The 22,084-nt window shown below is 44.5% G+C and overlaps 2 protein-coding genes across 2 annotated transcripts in view; one reads left to right on the top strand and one right to left on the bottom strand.

The window, feature by feature from the left end:
* Positions 1-2,640: 2,640 nt before the first annotated feature.
* On the bottom strand, positions 2,641-3,767 carry PFN3 (profilin 3). Its single transcript, XM_063328250.1, has one exon. The coding sequence runs from the start codon at positions 3,133-3,135 to the stop codon at positions 2,641-2,643; it is 495 nt and encodes a 164-aa protein (XP_063184320.1). The 5' UTR covers positions 3,136-3,767.
* Positions 3,768-3,782: 15 nt separating this feature from the next.
* LOC134512673 (mitochondrial amidoxime reducing component 2-like) overlaps positions 3,783-22,084 on the top strand; it is a 40,387-nt gene continuing 22,085 nt past the window's right edge. Inside the window, exons 1-9 of the mRNA XM_063328249.1 lie at positions 3,783-4,074; positions 4,301-4,474; positions 7,939-8,101; positions 9,767-9,907; positions 10,927-10,988; positions 11,077-11,148; positions 11,668-17,981; positions 19,181-19,300; positions 20,001-20,086. Coding sequence (XP_063184319.1) covers positions 3,800-4,074; positions 4,301-4,474; positions 7,939-8,101; positions 9,767-9,907; positions 10,927-10,988; positions 11,077-11,148; positions 11,668-11,803 — 1,023 coding nt within the window. The 5' untranslated portion in view covers positions 3,783-3,799 and the 3' untranslated portion in view covers positions 11,804-17,981; positions 19,181-19,300; positions 20,001-20,086. The remainder of the gene's footprint in view (positions 4,075-4,300; positions 4,475-7,938; positions 8,102-9,766; positions 9,908-10,926; positions 10,989-11,076; positions 11,149-11,667; positions 17,982-19,180; positions 19,301-20,000; positions 20,087-22,084) is intronic.

Genomic DNA, 22,084 nt, shown 5'->3' with positions numbered 1-22,084 from the left:
GAGAATTTCAGCACAACTGCCCTGAAGTTTGGTGAAGTTACAAGCAATTGAAAACACGGTCGTTTCCTTTTAAGTGCAGGTTTACCGCGCCCTCTCTGGCTACGGCAAATACAATCCTGTTGCACAAGAGGCTGTAAGAAAAGCAGTACCTGTGTTTTGTCTGAATGGCTCTATTCCCATTGCTTTAGCAGAAGGAGTTGGTGGCTTCTAGGTAAGCAAGGGTGTGCCTGGGATGGAGGATTAAACAAACCTGCTGGTCAAGCGATTTACCGGAGGCTTTTTGAGAGGTGCCTGGTGTGTGGGTGAGGAGGGCTTTTCTCAAAGGCTGCAGTCTTAGGCCTGAAACGTTAAGCCACAACCGTGCTCTCTGCAGCTATTTCTAATTTTATGTTCCTTGTATCACAGCGGGAGAGGAGAGATTATGCAGATGCTGCCGCCTTCTGTTTTTCCTCTTTAAGCTCCTTCACACCGTAGTCTCCCAGGAAGAGTCCGGGCTGAATGCAACAGCTGCTTTTCGGGGCTGGTCTGAACAAAATCTCCTTAGGCTCCAGGCTGGTAGATTTAGGGAATAAAATATTAAGGTCCTTCTTGGATTTAGAAATAATGTTTTCTCTAAATTAATACGCGATTGTTAGCAAAGGTGAGTTATTTCTGAATTTAGTTAACAAATCCTTCAAACTGAAAGAATCTGGTTTTGTACACCATTGTGCTGCCCATAATGTATAACTAAGGAGTTATACCATCACATTATATAGGTCCATACATCTCCGGATTCTCATGCTGGTAAAGTATAAACACACTCCAGACCGCTTTTCTCTGGCACCCAGAAGAAGGGAGCAAGCAGTAAATTACCCCAAATTTTTTCCTCTTATTCCAAACCCTGTCATTTTGATGCCTTGTAGACCAAAATTCAGAGCGCAAAAGCTTTCTGCACTTTGTGATTTGCACAGTGGAGAATACTACCAGTGCTTGAGAAATCACAGGAGATAGTTACTCATTTTTGCCTTAAGATTGTGAAAATAAGCATCAATGTTTGGTGGGAATGCCCAGGCTTTTTTAAAAACTTGTGGCCAGCATGAATATTAATATTTTTTTTCTATTTATTGCGTTTGATGCATTGCTTTTATTCTTAGATTCTAAAACCACTTTGTGTTTTTACCTTTAGTACTTCCGTTAATTTGGTTTGATTCATGCTTGTAAACACTGCTTATCAGACAGTGCTTACTAATTAGACAGTTGTTGCAGTTTTGTTGAACGTTTGCCAATACATCAGATGCCTGGTTCCCCTTGTAGCGTTTTTTCTGCTCCTGTGGGTGCAGTTGCAGATTAAAGATCTCAGTGTGAATTCAGTTGAATTACAATATATTGACTCCATGCTAAATGAGAAGATTGATGGTTATCAAAGAGCGCGCAAGGGGCTCTCAGTCTGCTCAGCAGGGCTGGCTCTCCTCTCGTGTCTGTGGCAGAATCATAAAAGTCATCAGGAGTAATTATTTTTGACTCAGTGGGTCAACAATTTGAAGGTGGCGGTGGGAGGTCTGGTCAAACCAGACCAAGCAGTTTAGCAGCTGTGACTTACCTGGTGCAATGGGGGGGGGGTCTCAGGGGTATGGAGGATGGGGTGTCTTGCCGTGGGTGAGTGGTCACAGCCCGCCTGTGCTGCAGCGCGATGGCGTGGGGTGGATTCAGCCTTGTATGAATTGGATTCAGCCACAGCTGCCAGGAGCAATGGAGGAACGAAAGCCAGTGTGTGAGGAGATCGGCTCTGCCGGAGATACCTCTCAAGTCTTCACTGCATCGGTCCCATCTCAAGCGCACCAGTTCTGCTCCGTTTCAGACCGGCCATTTAGGGTTACAAGCAGGAGCGGGAGGTGAGGCTGTACTGGTGAATGGAGGAGGAAATCTGCAGCCCTCGGCACAACTCCATGTCCTCCCAGGTGTCCTGGGGGGCTCACATGGACCTGTGATCTTGAGGCCAGACAGTGTGCCTGAGCAGGATGGAAAGGAAACAACCTTCAGAAGGTTCTGCCAGAGACGCAGAACAGGTAACTTTTCTTGTAAAAAACCCAATTTGCTCAGTAAAGTAGCGTTAAGAAGGGGTTTCAAATGATACAGAAGGTGGGCAGGTGGCAGACCATCTCTGTATGTGCCTCCCACACAGTCCAACAGCAGCACAAGGCTCTGCTGATCAATCATTAATCTCCAGAATGAACTGGGCTTGTTCCAGGGGCAAATTAAAAATAAACAGTAAGTCCTGCTTAGGTCTCAAAAACCATGAATGGCATTACAGCGTGATTTCAATAGCAAAGGCATAAACAAGGGATGCCCTCCCTCCCGTCCTTTCCCAAAGCTAATGTTATCAGAGTCCTTCGCCCCAAAATCAGTCTGTAAAATGAGAATAACAGGGAGCAACTTCCCAAGGTGGCTGGGAGACCACTCGAGTGATACTGAGCATCTTGATGAGGAATGTAGATATAACTCCCTTCTGCACCACAGCTGGTCAGGTAGGCTGTTAACCCCCTCACCTGAAAGAAGCAGACAATGACATTTGCAACAAAATCAGGTTTATTTCCCTTCTCTTCTCCATCAGCAACCATGCCCCTATGCTCAGGAGAAGATGCCTCTTTGGCACTATTTGCTTCATGCATTCATGCCCACAATCATATTGTGGACCTTTTGGTTGAGGGCTCCTCCATGGACTCCCTTCTTGACCGTGAGGAAGATCAGGGCTTCGGGGGTCTTGCCAATACAGATGGATCTGCTGTCACTGCCTTTGCTTCTGACATCCATCACGTTGTCTTCATCCACCAGCAGGTTGTCATGAATCACACTGCACTTTTTGCCAGCTATGGTGATTCCCGTCAGCAGGAATGTTGTCTGATCCTGGCCCGTGATCAAGACCACTTCTTGGGGTGAGATGGCTGCGAGGAGACCTCCTGGCTTGGCGTCCCACATGCAATCATTGTCAGGGATAGCCACATCTTCAATGTTCCTGTCCTCCAGGATGCCATTAAGGTAGTACTTCCAGTAACCCACCATGGCTGGGCTCTCTGAATCTCTCAGAAATGCCCAAGACCGAGCTTCCCTGTCTCCTGCCTGCTGGGACTTTGGTCCTGGCACACCGATCCTAAACATTTAGATTTGTGAGTTTGACCTTCAGATCCCTGCGAGCCTGAAGAAGGGGTGAGCCGGGGGGAAAATCAACTTGCTCTTGCTTCGCCTGTGAGGACAATGGCGGTTGCCACTCCGTCCTGTTCTACAATGTCACAGTGGCCGGGTGTCCCACAAAGTGACTTCCCCGTGACCCGAGGGATGCTCTCAGACGGGGGTCTTGGTACCAGGCAGATGCCCCAAGGTGGCCAAACGCCATGGGACCCCCCACCCCAGCCTCAGGTGCCGCCATTTGCCGCCCTCCCCACACCAGCTGTTGGCCTCCAGCCACCGGTTTCCCACCTTTTTCACCCAAACGGCTGAATTGCACGCGCTCACGTTCATACTTTTCCTGCCACGTTGCTTTTCACAAAACCCCACGTATTAGAAGAAACGCATTTGCTGCCTGTATTTTGTCACGCTGGACACCGACAGCCTGCGCTCAAACGTTTATTGTCTGCGCTTGTCTTCCACCGAGGGTCTCGCCCCCGCAGAGGCCTGGGACGGCGGGGCAGGTGCCGGCAGAACACCGGGCAACCAGGCCCCTTCCGCGCCAGGGGCGGCGGGGCCGGAGGGGGGCGGCCGTCGACTCTCGTCCCGCCCCCGGCCCCTTCAGGCGCCGCGCCGCCGCCGCTGGGGCCCAGTCGCCATGAGCGGGGAGCGGGGCGGGCTGGGCCTGGTGCTGCGGGTGGCGCGGCCGGGCTGGCTGTGGCGGGGTGCGGCGGCGGCGCTGCTGGCGCTGGGCGCCGTGCTGGGGGCCTGGCGGTGGGCCGGCTGGCGGGCGGCCGGGCGCCGCCGCCGCCTGCAGCGGATAGGGACGGTGTTGAGGCTCTTCGTGTACCCGGTGAAGTCGTGCCGGGGGGTGCCGGTGGGGCTGGCACAGGTGACGGCGATGGGGCTGCGGAGCGGGGAGCTGCGGGACAGGTACGGCGAGGCGGGACGGTGCTGCCGGGCCGAGGCTGGGGCAAGGCCCTGCGGCCGGGCCTCCGCTCCGGTTCCCGCCCCCGCCCGCCTCCGGGCGTTTGCTGGGTGTTGTGGCGGTGTGGCCGTGCCCGGCAGGGCTGCGGGGGGGACCCCCGCGAACGGCGTCGGTCTCCAGCCGTGGTTGGAAACGCGTTTCTGTCCCCCCCCGCCTTTTGTCACGCTACAGGTTTTGGCTTGTGACTAAGGAAGATGGGCACATGGTTACAGCTCGCCAGGAGCCGCGGCTGGTCCTCATCTCTGTCAGCTGTGAGGACGGGCAGCTGGCCTTGGAGGCCCCGGAGATGAAGAGGCTGTGCGTGCCTGTAAAGCTACCCCGGAAAAACCCCGTGCGGAACTGCAGGTACTGAAGAAGAGGGGTTTTTTCTCTCTCCTCCCTTCTGTCTAACTGTCTGTCACTTACATACGTGCTTTGCTTTTTAAGACTGCGTGACTGTTTCCATTTTCTTATGCAGAAATTGGAGGGTGAAAGTTGGGTATCTCTGCTTCTTTTCTCTTCTCTTTCAATCTCCCCATCTGTGTAATGGAGAGAGACTTCAGACCAGGGCCTGCGCTGACAGGGCAAGGAGCAACGGTTTCAAACTGAAAGAGAGGAGATTTAGATTAGATATGAGGAGGAAATTCTTTACTGTGAGGGTGGTGAGACCCTGGCCCAGGTTGCCCAGAGAAGCTGTGGCTGCCCCATCCCTGGAGGTGTTCAAGGCCAGGCTGGATGGGGCTTTGAGCAGCCTGGTCTGGTGGGAGGTGTCCCTGCCCATGGCAGGGGGGCTGGAACTACATGATATTTAAAGGTCCTTTCCAATTTAAACTGTTCTGTGATTCTGTGAAATTCTGCTGCTATGTGTTATGCAGGAGGCCAGGATTGACTGTCATAACAAAAGGTCTAGTTTTAATCTGCTAAACACTAACGAAAACAAATCTCAGGAGTAGATGGCGCAATATTCAAAAACCATAACATTATACATCTGCCAAATGAACTGTGATCTTCTTCATAGAATGTCATGTTTACTCATTTGTGTTTACTTCTAGTGTTTTCATTTTTGCTTGATGAGTTGCATCTCAGAGCCTCAGTCGTGCATATTGGTATTTCTGGGTCACCACTACTGTATGCATCAATGTTTTTGGATACACACTGGCCACTTGGAATTGTTGAGATGTCGGGGTTTACATTCTTTCACCCCTGTCTGTAGGCATTTAACTGAGTTGCCTAAATTAGTAATTTAGTTGCCCGAGGCTCACTCTGTCATCGCAGGGGAAAGACGGGCATCCCCAGAGAGCAAGTAGACACTATCTCGAAACGGGTTTCAGGTGAACAGGTTACAAATGTAGTCATTTACCTGTGTGCAGGCCTAGTTATTTTATCCGCATATTGAAATCCATGCTGGAAAACTGAAAAGGGGAAGGAGAAAATCTTTTCCCTGTTAAGATGTCAACTAATATATAAGACTGTTTAGTAACCATTAACAGTGTTAGCCCCTACAAAGATACTGGTGTTTTTTCCTTTGGGTAGCAGAGAAAGTTAATGTACCAGCTGCTATGGTTAAAACTGAAAGAGTGCTGGAAAGGAACTGCATTCACTAGCTGTTGGCATAAATCTGTTGCTGTGGAAACTCTTGATAAGCATAGCTCAGTATCTCTGTTTATACAAGGCAGGTGCAAGTTAGAAATTATAGCATTTCTCATGGAGAAATAGGACAGTCTTTTAAAAATCTGTCTATAATGCATCTATGTTAGCCAATGACACATACACTACAAAAACATGCAGTTTTCAAAATGTTATTTTTCTAAAATTTGTTGTGCCATTAGAAAAAAAAATATTTAAATAGACTACATGCATTTCAGTAATGAAAAACTACCTTGGATTTTCCAATGTTAGATCTCAGCGACTTGTTTTTCTCTTAATTTTCTTCTTTCTTTGCCTTAATAAAAGATTGCACTCTATGGCTTTAAAATTGCTAGAATTTGGGAATGCAGTTAAGTAAAAATTAGATGCCTGTAAACGGACTTTAAAGACTACCAAGTTGTCTGGTATTGTAGGTGGTGTCATAGGATGTGAAATTAGCCATACCCATAGTTCAACATTGCCTGGTACGTTTCAGGGGGAATCCTGAGGTTTTATATGACTCTCCTGTGCTTAAACAACTTGCCATTTGTCAGCTCAAGGCTGATTCTTTCTCATCCATTCAGCCATTCTTAAGAATGAAGTTTGGGAATAGTACTGTATTCAGGCAAATGAAGATTTGGCTTTTGCTCTGAGATTCTTCCCTTCTGGCTTGTGCGAGGGAGTAGCTGTGTTACTGCACGGTACCCTGTGCCGGCAAGGCCCTCTGCACAGACTTATATTTATTCCGCCACTGAGCGAGAATGGTGCCTTCAGGTTGGTGCTGGCTTGCGCCCGGTAGTTTGGGGCTAAGGCAATGCAATAGTGCATCTGGCCGCAAAAGCCTGTGCGGATGCTCATCTTGTTCAGTCTAAGTTGCAGATTTTAGGTGGATATTTAAAACCCCTGTGTTTGGGGGAGTTAAATGTAGGGTTGAAGCCATTGTCTAGGCACAGTTTCTATTTGTGCAAATATTGGAGGGGTTCTTATAGCCCTCTGGTTAAGAAGCCTAGTGTTCTTCGTTTGTGCTCTTTGTCAGTACGTGTTGCAATACTGAAATTGCATGATCGGTGCCCATGGATACCTATGCCACTGAGTGCTCAGAATAGATCTGCTTCATGGGTGGATAACAGTAGTGTTGGAAGTTGCAAGACCCTCACCTTTGTGGTCAGAAGGCACACAGGGACTGAGAGAATGGCGGGAAGAGAAAGGCAGGTGAATGCTGTCTGGGGCAACAGCATTTAGTCCCAACCTGTGCCATGGAGTTGATAACAGGGATCCCAGCAAACAGAGCAGGGATATTGCTGCCAGCAACCTAATGCTCCATCTCTCCCTGAGGTGAGTAGAGGAGGGCTCCTAGGAGCTGGGCTTAGGCTAAATGAACTACCTGGGCATCTCTGTGCTTTAAGCTGTCCAGTGCTTGATTGCAGAGGTAGAAGAAAGTGTAGTGCATTTGGGTCAAAATCGCTACTTTGAAGAGAGTAGTAAAACAATTCATGATTGGTGTTGAAGTTTATTGGAAGGTTGAGTTGAGATTTACTTTTCTGTGCCAGCAAAGTGTTCCTTGCGTAAACTTGTTTGTATTCTGCTGCCAGTGGCTTTTTATGCCCCATGGACTTTGCTTCCATTATAAATCTTTAACCTCTTTTAGCATATAGAACAGCTCTGGCACTAAAATCTGAAAGCTTCCCTTACAATTAGGGACACTTACAATTAATAACATTTGTAAATGTCAGTTACAGTAACTAACCACATCCTTTGAAACTATCGTTCACTTTCTGAAATTAATTAACTTTCAGTTGATTTCTGAGTAGAATTCTTTTGGTGTTGCAGTCATGTGCAAATGCAAGAGTAGACACTTTTTTTGCTTGGAAGCATGGCAAACAGTTAGGTTTGTTACTGGTCATTAATGTGACAGTTAGCTCTGGGCACCTAAAGCTGTTTCATGGCTCATTCTTTCACCAGCTGCTATCATCCAGCCATGTCCATGTTACTTAGCTTCCAAAACAAGGTGACCATAAAGAGACTGCACAGGGAATGATCCTTTTGCCAAATTCAGAAGCCAGCTGCCACCTCATTATAATTCAGGCATTTTGTTTACTGTGTCTTGCTGCTACTTTAAAACAAGTTGTTTGCCTTTGAATAATAAGCATACTTAAGCCTTCAGCTTTCCAACTAACTTGCTGACGTGTCTTGTGATCCTTCAGGGTGTTTGGAATGGATATCCAAGGCAGGGACTGTGGAGATGAAGTGGCTCAGTGGATCACCACTTTCCTGAATTCAGAGCCATATCGACTGGTGCACTTTGAGCCCTCCATGATGCCAAGAAAGTCAAAAGACATAATAAACCTTTTCCGAACCACAGATGAGGTAAATGAATGTTCTCTTTCTTAGTACTTTGTTTTAAATATTTGCTACCCACCCACTAAAACCTGCCCATTTTGGCAGTGGAGCCCTGTTGAGCAAGGTGTGTAGTCATGTACTTAAACCACATGAGTATCTCCTTTTCTATGATGAGATGACTGGCTTAAATTTTGCTTTAGATCTGTCCTAAGCTATTGACCATTGTAGGCTAAAAAATCTGATACTGATATTTGAAGACGAACTGTTACATTGCAGAATAGCATTCCTTTTGTGCCTCAGTGAATAGAAAAAGGTTATGTTTTTAAAGATGTTTTGATGTGTAATCTGTTACACAGGAAACCTCCGTTTCCTATCCCTTGTTAGGTCTAGGAGTGTACTGATATGAGTTGCGTTACCTTGTATTTTGTTTAAAGGAATGATGCTTAACCCGGGGCTCTATAGCTGTGGGCCTAGGAATTAAAATCCAAGGAATGTTATGGAGGTTTCATCTCTTGCTGTGGGAAGAGGCTTGAAGGTGTGATACTAGAGAAAGTTAATGCAGGTGGGGAAAGGACATGTTGTGCTCAGACATCCTCATCATTGGAGCCACTGATGCCCTTCTCTTTGTCTAAACAACTCTCTCGCATGAAGATGGTTTGAACTGTACCTGATGAGCGTAAGCTTTTTAAGTAAATGCAAATTGTGAGTACCTTGCCTTACTGATGTGATGTTATTATCTATAGGGCATCAGTGTTTTGCTTGTTCTTGCACAAAGAGAAGAAAGTATATTCCATTAGGGACTCTTATGCATTTATTATGTAAGGGCACTGAGACCAATACAGAAGACTAGGATTCAGGAAAAGGGATGTCACATTAGGAGGGGTGACATTTGGAAATCCTAGCGTGAGAAGAGGACAGAATTGTTTGTTTAGTTATTTCAGCACTCATCTTGTGTTTGTAAAGGCACGTACAAGGGGGAGGGGAAAGGCTAATATAAGAGAAAGATGGAGGAGGGCTATACATTGAAATTCTTGCCAAAATTCCTTTTTTTTTTTTATGTAGAACTAACAAACACATGAGTCGTCTTTGAATACTGTTCATTGTCCTTCTTTGCTGAAATGGCAGTCCTTCCACTTCCAAGCAAACCTAGACTGACAAGCGGACAGTTGCAATTTAGTATTGCTATTCTGTATGGGAAACTGCCTCTGATGTTGTGATAAGATAGATTCATTATATAGAAAAATCCACTTAGTTGATTATAGTCAACAAGAGAAGTTCAGCAGGTCCATAAGCATCTTAAGTACCTTTCATAACTTAATTTTTTTACTGATTTACTTAGTTCCGTCTGCAACACCTAGAATAAATGTGTGGGACATGCATGCAATATTACTTTGTAAGAAGCTATGGTAGCTTATATAACTTTGGTTTAATTCTATAAGTAGAAGTTTAATTTTGCAATATGAGCAAATGAAACTTGCTGTGGTTACTGAAATAGGAAGGGGCATGTTGTTTTACTTGTTAACCTACTTCCAGGAAAATTAAAACCTGAATGCAGCAGCCTAACAGTCGGGCCACTGGTTCCAGCATATCCAACATATGGTCCTTCTGCCATTCAGTAACTTCGCTCCCATGCTCTTACAGCAGCCTTACGATTTGTTTGTGTGTTTGTTGTTTTTGTTTTTTTTTATGTAGGTTGCCTATCCTGACTGTAGCCCAGTCTTGATCATCTCAGAAGCTTCACTGGATGATCTAAATACCAGGCTGGAGAAGAAAGTTAAGATAGAGAACTTCAGACCAAATATTCTTGTGACAGATTGTAGTGCTTTTGAGGAGGTAAAATAGCTTTCTTAAATGTTTTTTTGAAGGCTTGGTTATGTTTCTTTTATAACTCAATTTCCTTGTGTGATGGTCCCTACAAGGATGAGGAAAGCTGCTATTCTGTGGGTTTTATTTTTTTTACAACTGGATTCTAGAGAGATACAGTTTCTGCGTACCTCCATGTATGTGAAACATTGAGGGAGGAGACAGGTCTACAAATGCCTATTTAGCTTAGCAAAGGATAAAATAAGTGTATTTAAACGACAGGCTGCCACTGAAAGTTCATCTTTAAGTGTAAAGTAGGGAAAGCTATGCATGCTATAATCGATCAATTGATACAAATGAACAGTTTGTAAATTGACAGTGTGGTGTTTTATAGCCTTTGGCACAAGAGTAAAACTGACCGTTGCGATATTATAGTCTTATCACTGCATCTCTCACGATATTCTGGTAGTTCAAAAAACGCTATCTGGGAAGGTGCCTGGTGATGAAGTGAACTGGCGATGGTGGCTTTTAGGTGTGTTTATGTCATGTTGCCATTTTTCCAAAGAATTTGCTCTGGATACATCTGATAATTTCCCAAATGTAACAAGTTCCTAAAATGAGACTGGGTTTTTGCCTTCCAAGAAGGATTGCAATAGGAAGCTTGTGTAGACGAGAAGCGAGAACTTACTTCCACTAAAAATTTCCTTTCTGCAAAAACGGTGGCTTGCCAGAGGTCACAGATCAGATTAACACACATACAGTAAGAATAAGCTTACTTTAGGTTCAGGCAAGTGCATGCAGCAGAACAGGATTTATTACTCATGTATCTTTCTTTCCATGTATAACTACTAGTGGGTCCTCAGTTGGATGACTGCAGTGACTGTAGGGTTTTCGCTAAAAAAGTACCCTAATATTTACTTGTTTTGAAGGTGAAGTAAAGGTGATCATCAGGAATGGTACTGCTTCTTCTGGGAGTGACTGTGCCGCTCCTGGAAAAATGGTTGTCTGTGGATACACCTAATCTGTGCATAATGTTTACCTTCCCTCAGGACACTTGGGAGGAGATTGTTATTGGCAATGTGAAGATGAAAGGGACAGTGTGTTGTGCCAGGTAAACGTTTGAGAGTGTTATTTTAAATAGATGTGTAGAGATCTATAATAAGAAGCCGTTATTGATTTAGCGCTGTCTGTCATTGCAGGTGTATTTTAACAACTGTTAACCCAGACACTGGAGTCATGGACAGGAAGGAGCCCCTGGAAACACTGAAAAGGTTGTAAAAATACCAGTGCTTCTTAGGCTGTGTGAATGGATTTAGGCTAGGTCCCAATAGATGTTAGACTAGTGTTTTAAAAGTGGTTTGAAGTATGCACGGGACATAATAATGTAGTGTAAAGGTCTGTGTGTATTGGCTTCCGTTCTACTTTCTGCAATTCTTTATGGTAAGAAAATTCAGGAAGTTCTCTCTTGGTTCTTGCAAACTTTACATTCCCTGTCCCTTTCATCTCTGCTAGGGCGAATGCCTGGGGTAACAGGTATTTAAAGCGTTTAAAGGTCTAGCTTTGCAACTTTGGTATTTCTTTTTATAAAGTCTTTTGTATGTGTATTATACAAGGATGTGTGAATACAATTAAGTGCCTTTTCTCTATTTTAACTGCTTGGTTCTCTTAATTGTAATATTTATTTAGTTTTTAGTCTAGTATGGGGACCAGACCACTATTCATATGTCCTCTCTCTTATCACTGGTATTTTGATGTTTAAAATTTGCTAAAGAAGTGCTCTCTCTCTGCAGTTACCGCTTATGTGATCCATCTGAGCGACACATATACAAATCCAGCCCTCTCTTTGGAAGATACTTTGCCGTTGACAAAACCGGAACGATTCGAGTTGGAGACCCTGTGTACAAGTGGGTCCCTGTGGTCCAGTAACGAGAGAGAACTTTGATCAGAAGATGCCTTTTCACTTTGATATGCAAATTGTTTTCCCACGAACTCATTCACCAGCATAACTTTTTCTTATTTCTTGCAATATTTTTTGTGCTATGTTCCTTTGTAAGGTGAGGGGGGGTTGTCTTTCAGGCTATGAAGTGCCAGTCATTTCAGATTATGTCATCTACTAGCATGCCTGTAGCAATCACATCTTTAGTTTTTCTGGGGTCTGTGATAGAAGAAAATCTAATCCAAGACAGACTTCACAGCACTACTGTGAGTATCACACCTCCTAAAATCTTAAGTCAAGCTTGATAACAGGATCCAAAATTATGTACGAGGGCTTTGCAGCATGTATTGGATACATTGAGTGCCTATAAAGAACCACAAAAACAGTCATGCCAAGTGTAAAGTAAGTATGTTGGTCACGGAGCTGCCTTTACAGGTGAAGAGGGAGTGCAGATGGCACGGCTCTGTCTTGGATTCCACCCTTCTTTGGTCCTAAGCATGTTACCTTATCTATGTCTGGAGGTACTGTCTGGCAGTGTTTCTTATCCTGCAGTGATTTCCTGAAGATCGCTCCTGTCTTTTGAGACTGGAGCAATATCAGAAAGAGAAGGGTTGTGAGTTGACTAAATGCTACTCTAATCCTAGAGGTGGGAACACTGGCTAATGATGTGTAGGACTCGGGGGTTCATTTAGTTTATGACCTCTGCTTTATAGAGTTCGAACCATGAATATTTTTCTCTTGTGAAGCAGGAGTGATGCAGTTGCTAATGTATCAGTAGAACTTTAAATTTGACTAAAAGAATTAGGTGTTCACTGTATCAGAGACAGCTCATTGGAGGGGAAGAAAACCTGTTGGAACTGCCCCTTTCCGATTCCGAGCCTGCCCCTTTCAAGCTGATGTGCAGAGCTCTGTGTTCATGCATAGTTCCTCTCTGTTACTGTAGACAGTTAGGCTGCTAAGCAGATGTTTGGGAAGCTGTGGTTTTAGACTGAACATGTTAACATCCTTGCTGGTTAAGCATTTAGATCTTTGGCTGCCCCTCTACTCTAAACCAGATGTCATCTGTTTGTATGATAATTATATTTTCTGCTATATTTCACACTGCATAAAACAGGTGGGGGGGGAAAAGTAGTTGGACAATAGCTATAGTATCTTTTCTTTAAATATGACAATATTTTTTAATTTTTTTTTTTTAAAAGTGGACTCCAAGACAAAAGCCCGCCAAGCCATCTTTCAAATGCTTGACTGCCTGTTGCTTTGTTGCGGATTGCTAGATCTAGAAAGAGTGTTGAACTAGCCAAAAGAGGAATCTAATTAACTGTGAAGAAGGACAAATCATGACTCAATTTGATGTTTAGATTCTTTTGTTTTCTTTTGTAAATGTGAAAATGGAATTCTGCTGTATGTTCATAACTCAGACCTGTAAAATGAAGAGCCGTCGTGCCTTTGAGCAAATTCAGACGGATGTATGGGGCAAGCCTGAAGCAGACATATGGGGAAGGTAGTTTTCTGTTATTTGTAAGCTCAGGGTTGCTCCGTATATCCTTTCGTTAGCAGAATGCTCTGTAAGTATTAAGTTTTCCTGTGACATACAAGTGCCCAGTTCAGACTGCACGTTGCATATTTGTGTATTGTTTTGCCTGATGCAACAACTAATGGGAGGAAGTGAGAGAAAGAGCATCTTTTGACAAGGACAATAATCCTGAGGTTCACTTTTGAAAAGCGGGTGTTGAATATTAATATTAGAATCTGAAACCATGTGATATTCCTAATGGTATTATTAAGCAAAGACAGCCTGCTGGCCTGCCGGACCAGTTAGTTAATTGTGTGTCACTTTATTAGGTCAAAGAAGCAGAAGGAAAGAAGCACTGTTGTTTTAGCACCACATTAGGATTTGTGTAACACAAATTGTGTGGTATAGATCATCTTGCCTCTCGTTAGGCTGTTATCAATTGAACTAGTTTCGAAATGAGGCTGTCTTTCCAAGGAGAAGCTGCATCTGCGTTCCTGTTAAGAAAACGCCATGGATCTAAAACCCTGACAGATCCCTGTAAAAGCCCCTTAAAAGAATGTGGCTAGAATCCTAAAATAGGTGTGCGTCGGAGTACAGCACATTTCACAAATGACACTTAAATCAATTATGTTGTGAAAGAGGGCCATTCTGGGAAGGGGAGAGTGTAACTTAGGAACATTACAATATAAATATCTTCATATAAATGTTGAACTACTGTACCTGTAGGAATTGCATTTGATTTTGCTAAAGTCATGCAGGGAATTGACTGAGAACATGTTAATCTGTTAATCGTAAAGCACTATTTTTTAAATTGTGTACTTAAAAATTTTAATTGCTTTTTTAACTCTAGAGGAAAAAAACATAAGCTTTTATTGAATCCAAACTCTTGTGTAAAATTTGTGAATCTTTATTCTTTGTTTGTTGTTTTGTCATTTAACTGCTGTTGCTCTTTCTAGGACCTCATATATAATTAGCAGTGATTTTTTTTTTATTATTATTTTTTTGTTTTAATCTTACCTCTAAGTTCAGGAAAATATGCAGTTAACCAGAGGAAGCTATATGTGTAAGAGAGCAGAACCGTCAGATCTGAGTAGTCTTCAGACTCAATTTTACAACCCTTATGATCTAGATGATAAAAAAGATGTTTACAGACTATCTTCTTTTTTCCACAGGTGTATGAAAGTAGGGGAGAATGGGTTTGAAGGCAGGAAAGTTTGGTACGCTCAAGTCAGCGCAAGGGCATGTTTCCTATTCAGGTCTTTAAGTATAAAGCCAAAATCTGTTTTGCAGCGCTTACTGTACCAACATAATTCTTGCAGAAGATTCTGTGAGAGGACAGTCCTTGCAGGCAGAAATTTCCTGGTTGCTTAAGATTTGAGGTGGGTACATCTTCAGCCAAGTCTGCCCACCCTGTCCCCTCCCCAAAAAACAACAGAGAAGGATCTGTGCTTCTGCATCTTAAAGAGAAAATAAGCCTTCCAAAGGCATTGCTCCGCTTCTCCATAAGAAGAAAAGAGATTCCTGGCCTTTGCCACTACAAATGGCAAAGGTTTCAAAAAGGACTGCCATAGGGTGTTCATTTATGGTCTGTTCTAGCATCTTGAATTGCCTTATTCTCACCTGAGATCTGTAAGAAATTCCCTGTGCTGCAGGGCGGAGGACTACACCTGCAAAGTCTTTATTTCTTTTGGACAGAAGGTTCTTAAAAAATAATGCAGGCATCAAAACAGCATGTATCAGTCTTCAGCTGGAAGAGAGGCAGCATTCATACCGCTAAAGGTTCCTGTTTTTACATATTCTACATAGCCTTTGTGTTAATGTTAACAATCTTTAATGAGAATGTCACTAGTAATTATTTTTGCATTTTACCTGGAGAAACTGGTGAAGTCAGTAAGGGTTTCAGACACTGGGCCTCTACTGAAACAAATCTGCTTACTCAGCATGACAGTATTTGGGTTCTGGAGCCAGAATCTTCACTTGTATTGACTTTCCTGGTGTGGGATAAGGGCTTTCACCTGTAGATGTACTTCTAATTTTCTTCACTTTTATTTATTGGTGTTTTTTTTCAAGTATCGTCAAACAGTGCCGTGCCTGCCCACCAGCTGGGCTGCTCTCTGGGCAGGGATGAAGAGGGTGCCCCCAGCAGGGAGGGCTGGGTGCTGCTGTGTAACTGCATCGTGTTGCATGGGAGCATGTGGTACTGGTCAGTGCTGGTGAAGCAGGGGTTAATATCTCTTGGTTCCTCAGCTGGTAAATGACTGTTTGGGATTGTTGCAACCAGGGTGTGGGCAGTCAAGCCTAGCAGTGAAGCTTGGACTGAACTCGTGGTGAAGGTGGATATCATCTGCCACAGCTGAGACTGGGGTGAAGCCATGAAACAAAGAGACCTGAGGAGATGCCCGTCTGCAGCGAAGGGAAGGTTGGTGTCAGCATGGCAAGTGTCAGTTTGCTTGGTTAGGCAGACCAGGGAGCAGGAATGGTGTGAAGAGGAAAGGAGGTGAGCAAGGCTCAGGCATGTAGAGGGTGTGTGTGTCAGGGCTGGAGCTGCAAGAGACGGGGCTGTGAATCAAGGCAAGGAACTGGGTGGTTGCACATTCTCTAGGTGTTTCTGTGCAGACAGTGAGAATGAGCCTTAGTTGTGAGGTCAGCTTCTAATATTCTTCACAGCTACTTGTAGCCTGTCCTGAGGAATGCCGCACTCCCCAGTGGGCAACAGCTCATCATGTTGACTTCAGGAAATCAAAACACGAGTAACCGTAGCCTGAGCTAAACAGCAGGCAGAGACTACAGGACCTCATACCCTCTGAAAGCTGAGTACCGGAGAGGAATTTATATTGCACCCTGTCAGTATGGACTGGCTGTGGTGCCTGTGGAGGCTTTAGCTAACTGGACTATCTTCTACATGCAAAGACCACAGACACAGAGTAGGCTGTGGTATGTCTTTGTGAAGATTTTGGGTGGGAACCTCTCTCATTTTTCTGTAAGGCTAAAGCATCTCCCCTTTGCTCTTGGACCATTATCCACTAGGCACCTAGCTGGCTGAAATCTTGGTTTCCTCCAGGCTCTTGCAGAGCAGAATTGTATCTCCTCTACTGCACGAAACTGCTCCGAGAGCTTATCGCTGCTTGTTTACCAGGGGACTGTTCTCACTTTCTTTAGGGGCTAGATTACAAGCACAGTGAAACAATTACTGTGCTTCGTTGATGTGCTAACCCTCACAGCTTCTTCGCTATTGAACTCCAAAAACCAGCTGCATTTGTTGTTAATTGAGGTTTGTCTTCCAGAGATTCTGAACGATGATGATTCTTCAGTCATAGCAGGCGTGATTATATGCAGTGACTCATGAGCAGTTATTTTTGGCAAACATACCTATATTGCCTTTGTGTAAGTAAAAGGTGATGGCTAAGTCTCTTCATTTTATCAAAATTTCAGTTGTAGAAGCGTAGGACTGAAGGAAACCAGCTGGGTCACAGAGTGCGGTCTTGTCTAACTGCAGAAAACAAAGCAATACACATTGAATTCAGACTCGTAGAATACCTGCATCATCTGTCTCCACATAACTGAGCCACAGGGCACTTCTGTTATGCGTCAGAAACTTTAGATTTTTAGTAAAAGATCAAAAGCCACAGTGATAGTTGGACTGCAAGAAGATCACAGCAGAGTTCTAGAGTACCAACAGTGTCCTAGATCTTCCCAAAGGTAAAGACTGAGCTGCTCAAAACGGAAATCTTCCACTGTATTTACAGCTGCGTGGTTTAGTGGTCAATATTAACTCTTCATTCCTTGGGTTCATGTAAGATACATGAAGGAATATCAACTTTTTTCCAATTAGCTCAAGTGGTAGATGACGGGACCTTTTTTTTTTCCACTCGCCTCTTCTTTATTCCTTAATTTCTGTGTAACAGAGCTAAAGCTGTATGATTTCTAGTTTACTGCATCCCAGGCTGTGTGGCCTTTAGCAGAACTAACTCTCTTCCAGCTGACATTCATGTGTTCAGAAATGTGAGTCACAAACATCCTAATTGGGGGTGTGAGGGTTGCTATGTAATTAACCCTGGAAGGGCACCAGGCAGCCAAATAGGTCCATCAATTTGAACTTAGTTGTAAGAAGTCTGGAAAAATACCTGATCCTTTTAGACTTCCGTAAAAAGTGCTCAGCCCTAGAAGTGGTTGTAGCCTGAGGTTACTTGAAATGCAAGGGCATAATTTGAATCCTTCAACAAACAATTCACAAAGGTGAAAGCTCTTGGGCACTATGTCTGATGGAGCAGAAGGTCCGTGCTCAACCTCACTTCTGTGCCAACCCCATGTGTAACTGCTCTCTAACTGGGCGAACTGTACCATGTTGGGTGACCAAAACGCCTACATAAGTAGTCAGCTGGGATCTCTTTGCATGACTCTTCATCTGGTAAATAGGGTGGCAGTGTTGGCTGTGCCCTATGGGAGGACCTGTCTGGGAGCAGCAGGAAGCCACTGTGACTTATCAGCCCCTTGGAGGATGCTGAGAAGATACAACTCGAGCAGCTTGCTAGGACTTCTGTGGTGCTGCTGAGAACCTGTCTTGGTTTATCTTCTGAACTCAGCTCAGCCTTGTAGAGTCTGTCTTTGGAAGCGGTGGTGGCAGTGCTGGAGTCAGCGTTGTGCATCATGAAGGGGTAAGCAGCGTACGTACTTGCGTTTAACAACAAAACCAAAGTCCATCCAATTTCTTTTAATGTGAACGTGCAACGACTGGAGGGAAGGCAGGCAGTACAGTGGACAAGGGAAAGCCGCTAGAGTAAATAAAAAGATTAGCGTGCTTTCTCCCTCTTAATTCCGCGCTTACCGGCTGTAGAGAAACTGCAAACGTGGATGGTGTGGCTAAATATTCTCCTTGCATGGGCAGCAGAGGAGGTGCCCCTGCACCTGGTGAGGTTAGAGGTAGCAGCGCGTCTGAAGCACCGCGCTGCCGAAGTGTGCCTGCAGCTCGGGTGCTGCTGGAAGTGCTCTGGAGCCTCGGTGCCCGTGGCCCTGGCTGAGAGCATCCGAGATCCAAACGCCATGGGAGCTGCAGGCAGGGTGGGTGCAAGGCAGGTCCTGGCTGCGGCTTCTTTGGTTTGGACGCTTTGAGTATGGCAGGTTTCCTCCAGAGTGGCAGGAGGCTTTTTTTCATTTGTTTTTCAAGAGGGCAACAGAAAATTATCAGTTCTTTATTTGTGTAGGTGTGTTAAAATAGGATTTCATTTAACTTTAAAAAAACAAAACAAAAAAAAACAAAAAACAAAACACACAAAACACACAAAACACCTCCCCCCCCCCCAAAAAAAAAACCCCGCCCAAACAAACAAACAAAAAAACCTACTAAAATAAAAATATCCTGGCTTTTTGTTTGTTTGTTATGAAAAATATTCCCAACACCTCGGCTCGAAGCAGCAGAAAAGCTGTATTGCTGATCAACAAGTGCAGTCCTTTATTTAATACGTGTAATCATTATGGAGCCATCTACCAGCATCTCTTTACTAAAAATGCATTTTCCTAAAAAGCCCCATCAAGTTCAGCATCCTTACAAGAGCCTTGGAATGCCAGTGCTTGCCTTGCGTTCCTCTGACCTTTCTGCAACCCAAAAATAGCTGTTCCTACCCCACGGGACTTTTCTACATACATAAATACACTTGATGCCAGCTACATTTGAAGAGAATAGACTATATTTAAAGCTGTTAGTTAGCATTGCAGCTAGTTCCTGCCCTCCCTGGTCCCCCTGGGATTGTTTGCCCTTCTTAAATGAAGTAGGTTTGGACAAAGTGGGGGTCTCTGGCATGCCTGCTCTGATGAGGACTCCCACAGACGCTATTTAATATATCCTCTCTTAATTCAGGTAGGAGAGGTCAGTGTATTTTATCTATTCGTCTCGATGGAGCTGTCTAAGTGGATTTGGAGCTGGATTTGAAGACATCAAGACCCGTAAATTTAAAAGAGGTGGAAAGCATGCCCACAGGTGAGCCTGAGTACAACCACACTCATACCAAGCTCACTTATTCTTTTTTAACAATAAAATTTGATTGTGCGTTACTTATAACAGACTTCAGATAATGCTTTTGATTTTGTTTAGGTCTTATTTGTGGAGTGTCAATGTTTAGTCTGCACGTTCTCCCCAAAATTACAAAATCCTGACATTCTCCACAAAAATCATACCCCACAAACGTGGTTTTGAAAAAGCAACTGAGTTGTTCTTGTCCTTTCTTGCTTTCTTTAGGGGGGAATGCAATACAGACATTGCGGTTCCTTCCCTCTTAAACCCTTACTGTAGTCAGCTGTTCATAGAGTGTGTGTACGTATACATATATGTATGTATGCATATTTATCCTTGAATGTACAAGAAATCAACCTTTGTTTCAAAATGGCATGGTTTGCACTTATACTCAAATACTTTGTTTTGTCAGGCTCCCCTGCCCCAAACAAATGTCTGAAGGCATCTCAAGTTGGCAAGATAATCGGCTCTGACCACTTTATTTCCATTCCTGATTGCTTACTTTTTCCCATGAGAAAATCCTTTTGAATGACATATTTAACTCGTGTAAGGGAATGGAAGCTCTGTTCCTGCAAAATGTGAAGATTCCCTGGCTTGCTGTTCTTGTGTTGTGCTCGCCACAGATTATATATCTCTGCATGGATTTTTTTGTTTTCTTCCCTGGCAGGTTTCCACCAAAAAAATGGAAGCATCACTTTTTGGTGCACCCTCTGGACTAAAAGGCTCCTGGCATCAGGGAAATAAAGCAAGATGGTATGTAGAGTCCCAGCCCTGGATTAAGTTTTGATGGTTAGCTTTTGAACCCTTAAAACTTGTCTTCTTGCCTTTGCTTTTCTTGGTTTATCTGTCTTTCTCCTTTCTTTCTCCATCTTTAGTGACTGGAACATGAACCTGGTGTAAGGGACCTTAAAGGAAACTTTCTCTAAATGTCCAGCCTCAGTGCTCTCTGCTGCACTTTAAATCCCAGCGTGATATGCTGTCCTATGTGTTGACTGTGCCTCTACTGTCACAGAAGCTTTTGATTAATGTATTGCCCGTCTTTTCCATAGATGTGTGCCAAATATCTACCTCTTAAAGATGATATACTGAGGAAGAAAGATGCAAAATCAATTTGGTATATAGGATGTCCCAGGCTTATTGGGTTAGAGTGAATGTATTTATGTCTAATCCCACTGGTGTCGGGAGTTCTGCTTCTCTGCTTTCAGTCTTCACCCCATATTGAAATTAAAGTCTTGGCAATCAGCAGGGCCAAGAAATAAGTAACCAGGATTCTCTCTTCTAACCTGTCCCAAGTGAAGTTTTGTGCATGGTTATTTTTGTTTTGGTTGCATCTGTGACTGGAAGCAGTCCCTGCTGGTGGCATGGCTGAAGAGCAGCCTGTGCTTTAGGGAGCCTTCCATCAATTGGGTGGGACGAGCCCAAGCCAGGCAGGAACGCAAGAGTTACAATAAGCACACAAAGGTGTCGCACAGGTCACCTTCTTGAGAATGCTGTGCACACTGTCAGTCTCTGAGAAGGAATAACTATGTTAGGCAAAATCTTGGCGGCTGCTTCTCTGTTTTGTGACACCCTTGCAGATTCTGCAAGCGGGACTGAGTAAGTGGGAAAACAATCACTTAGGAAGGAAATCTCTGGGAGCCTCTTTCAAGGCAGGCATAAGAGACATCGCAGAAACAGTGCTTCGTTCAACAAAGCAGTTCTTTCAGGGAGTCTTTTCTAAAGCCAGGGCAAGATTTATCTGTAATAACTTGCAATTGCTGAATTGACACGTGAATAATTGAAATAACCAAGAAGCTATCTGTGAACACACGGGCAGCGCACCCTGAGCGAGGGTGCTGCGGTGATGGTGTACCTGGGGTGTGCAGTACTGGCGAGGGAGGAGAGGGGACAACTGTTTTCCGGAACACAGCTTCTTGGAAATGGTTTTCCTTCTCAATATGCCTTCCTTTGGGCCAGAGGTTCAGTATTTTTAACATCATTCTTTTGACATCCTTTTGATGGATGAGAACAAATGGAAAAAAAGCACTCTCCATGTGTTACAGAAAGAAAAAAGGTGCACTTCCACTACATTTTGGAAGAGCACTGGGGAAATCCCTCCTCTGAGCACCGGGATGCTGCGGCTCAGCCCCGGGCACCAGCCTGCTTCATGTTGCTGCCTGGCGCTGCTGCGCTGGCTGCCTGCAATGGAAGTGGTGGAGGGCACTGAGGATCTCCAGTCTCTCTTGGTTTTTATCTCAGTGGAAACAAGCTCGTGAAAGCCTTGTTGAGCGTTGTGTCTGCAGCCAACTGGCAGAGCAGGAAACCACTTCTGAATTGGAGCCAGGAGTCACTTGTAAAATACTCCGGTAGCCGCCCTGTGAAGGGCTTGCAGCACCTGGGGCATGTTAATTCAGCACCTGGCAGGCTTTGGGCTTCTTACAGATCCCAAGGGGAATGGGTAATCGTCCTCTTTTCCTGGGAGAGGGGCGGATCGAAACACAAGAGGTGAAATGCTCTGATAATGGTGGTTGGCTTCTGCCAGCATTTCGCAGCCAGAAAGCGGTGGCTCCTGGAGGGCTGCCAGGGGTTTCTCAGAGAGCGGCAGGAGCCTCTAGCGTGCAAACTGCATGTTTCCTGCGTCTGGAAGCCCTGTGGTGGTGCTGGCCAAGGGACTCCAAGGCAGAAGTGGGTGAAGGCTGGTGGCCAGGGCTTTGCTAGGTTGAGTCCAGAATGGAGGTAGCACATGAATCCTGCTGAGGACTATCTTTGCTT

Source organism: Chroicocephalus ridibundus, chromosome 3 (genome assembly GCF_963924245.1).
Source record: "Chroicocephalus ridibundus chromosome 3, bChrRid1.1, whole genome shotgun sequence".
NCBI lineage: Eukaryota > Metazoa > Chordata > Aves > Charadriiformes > Laridae > Chroicocephalus > Chroicocephalus ridibundus.
This window is presented reverse-complemented; position numbering and strand designations above follow the sequence as displayed.

What these genes read in the sequence shown, in the direction of transcription:
- PFN3 (XM_063328250.1), bottom strand. Translation starts at nt 3,135, where the DNA reads ATGTTTAGGATCGGTGTGCCAGGACCAAAGTCCCAGCAGGCAGGAGAC.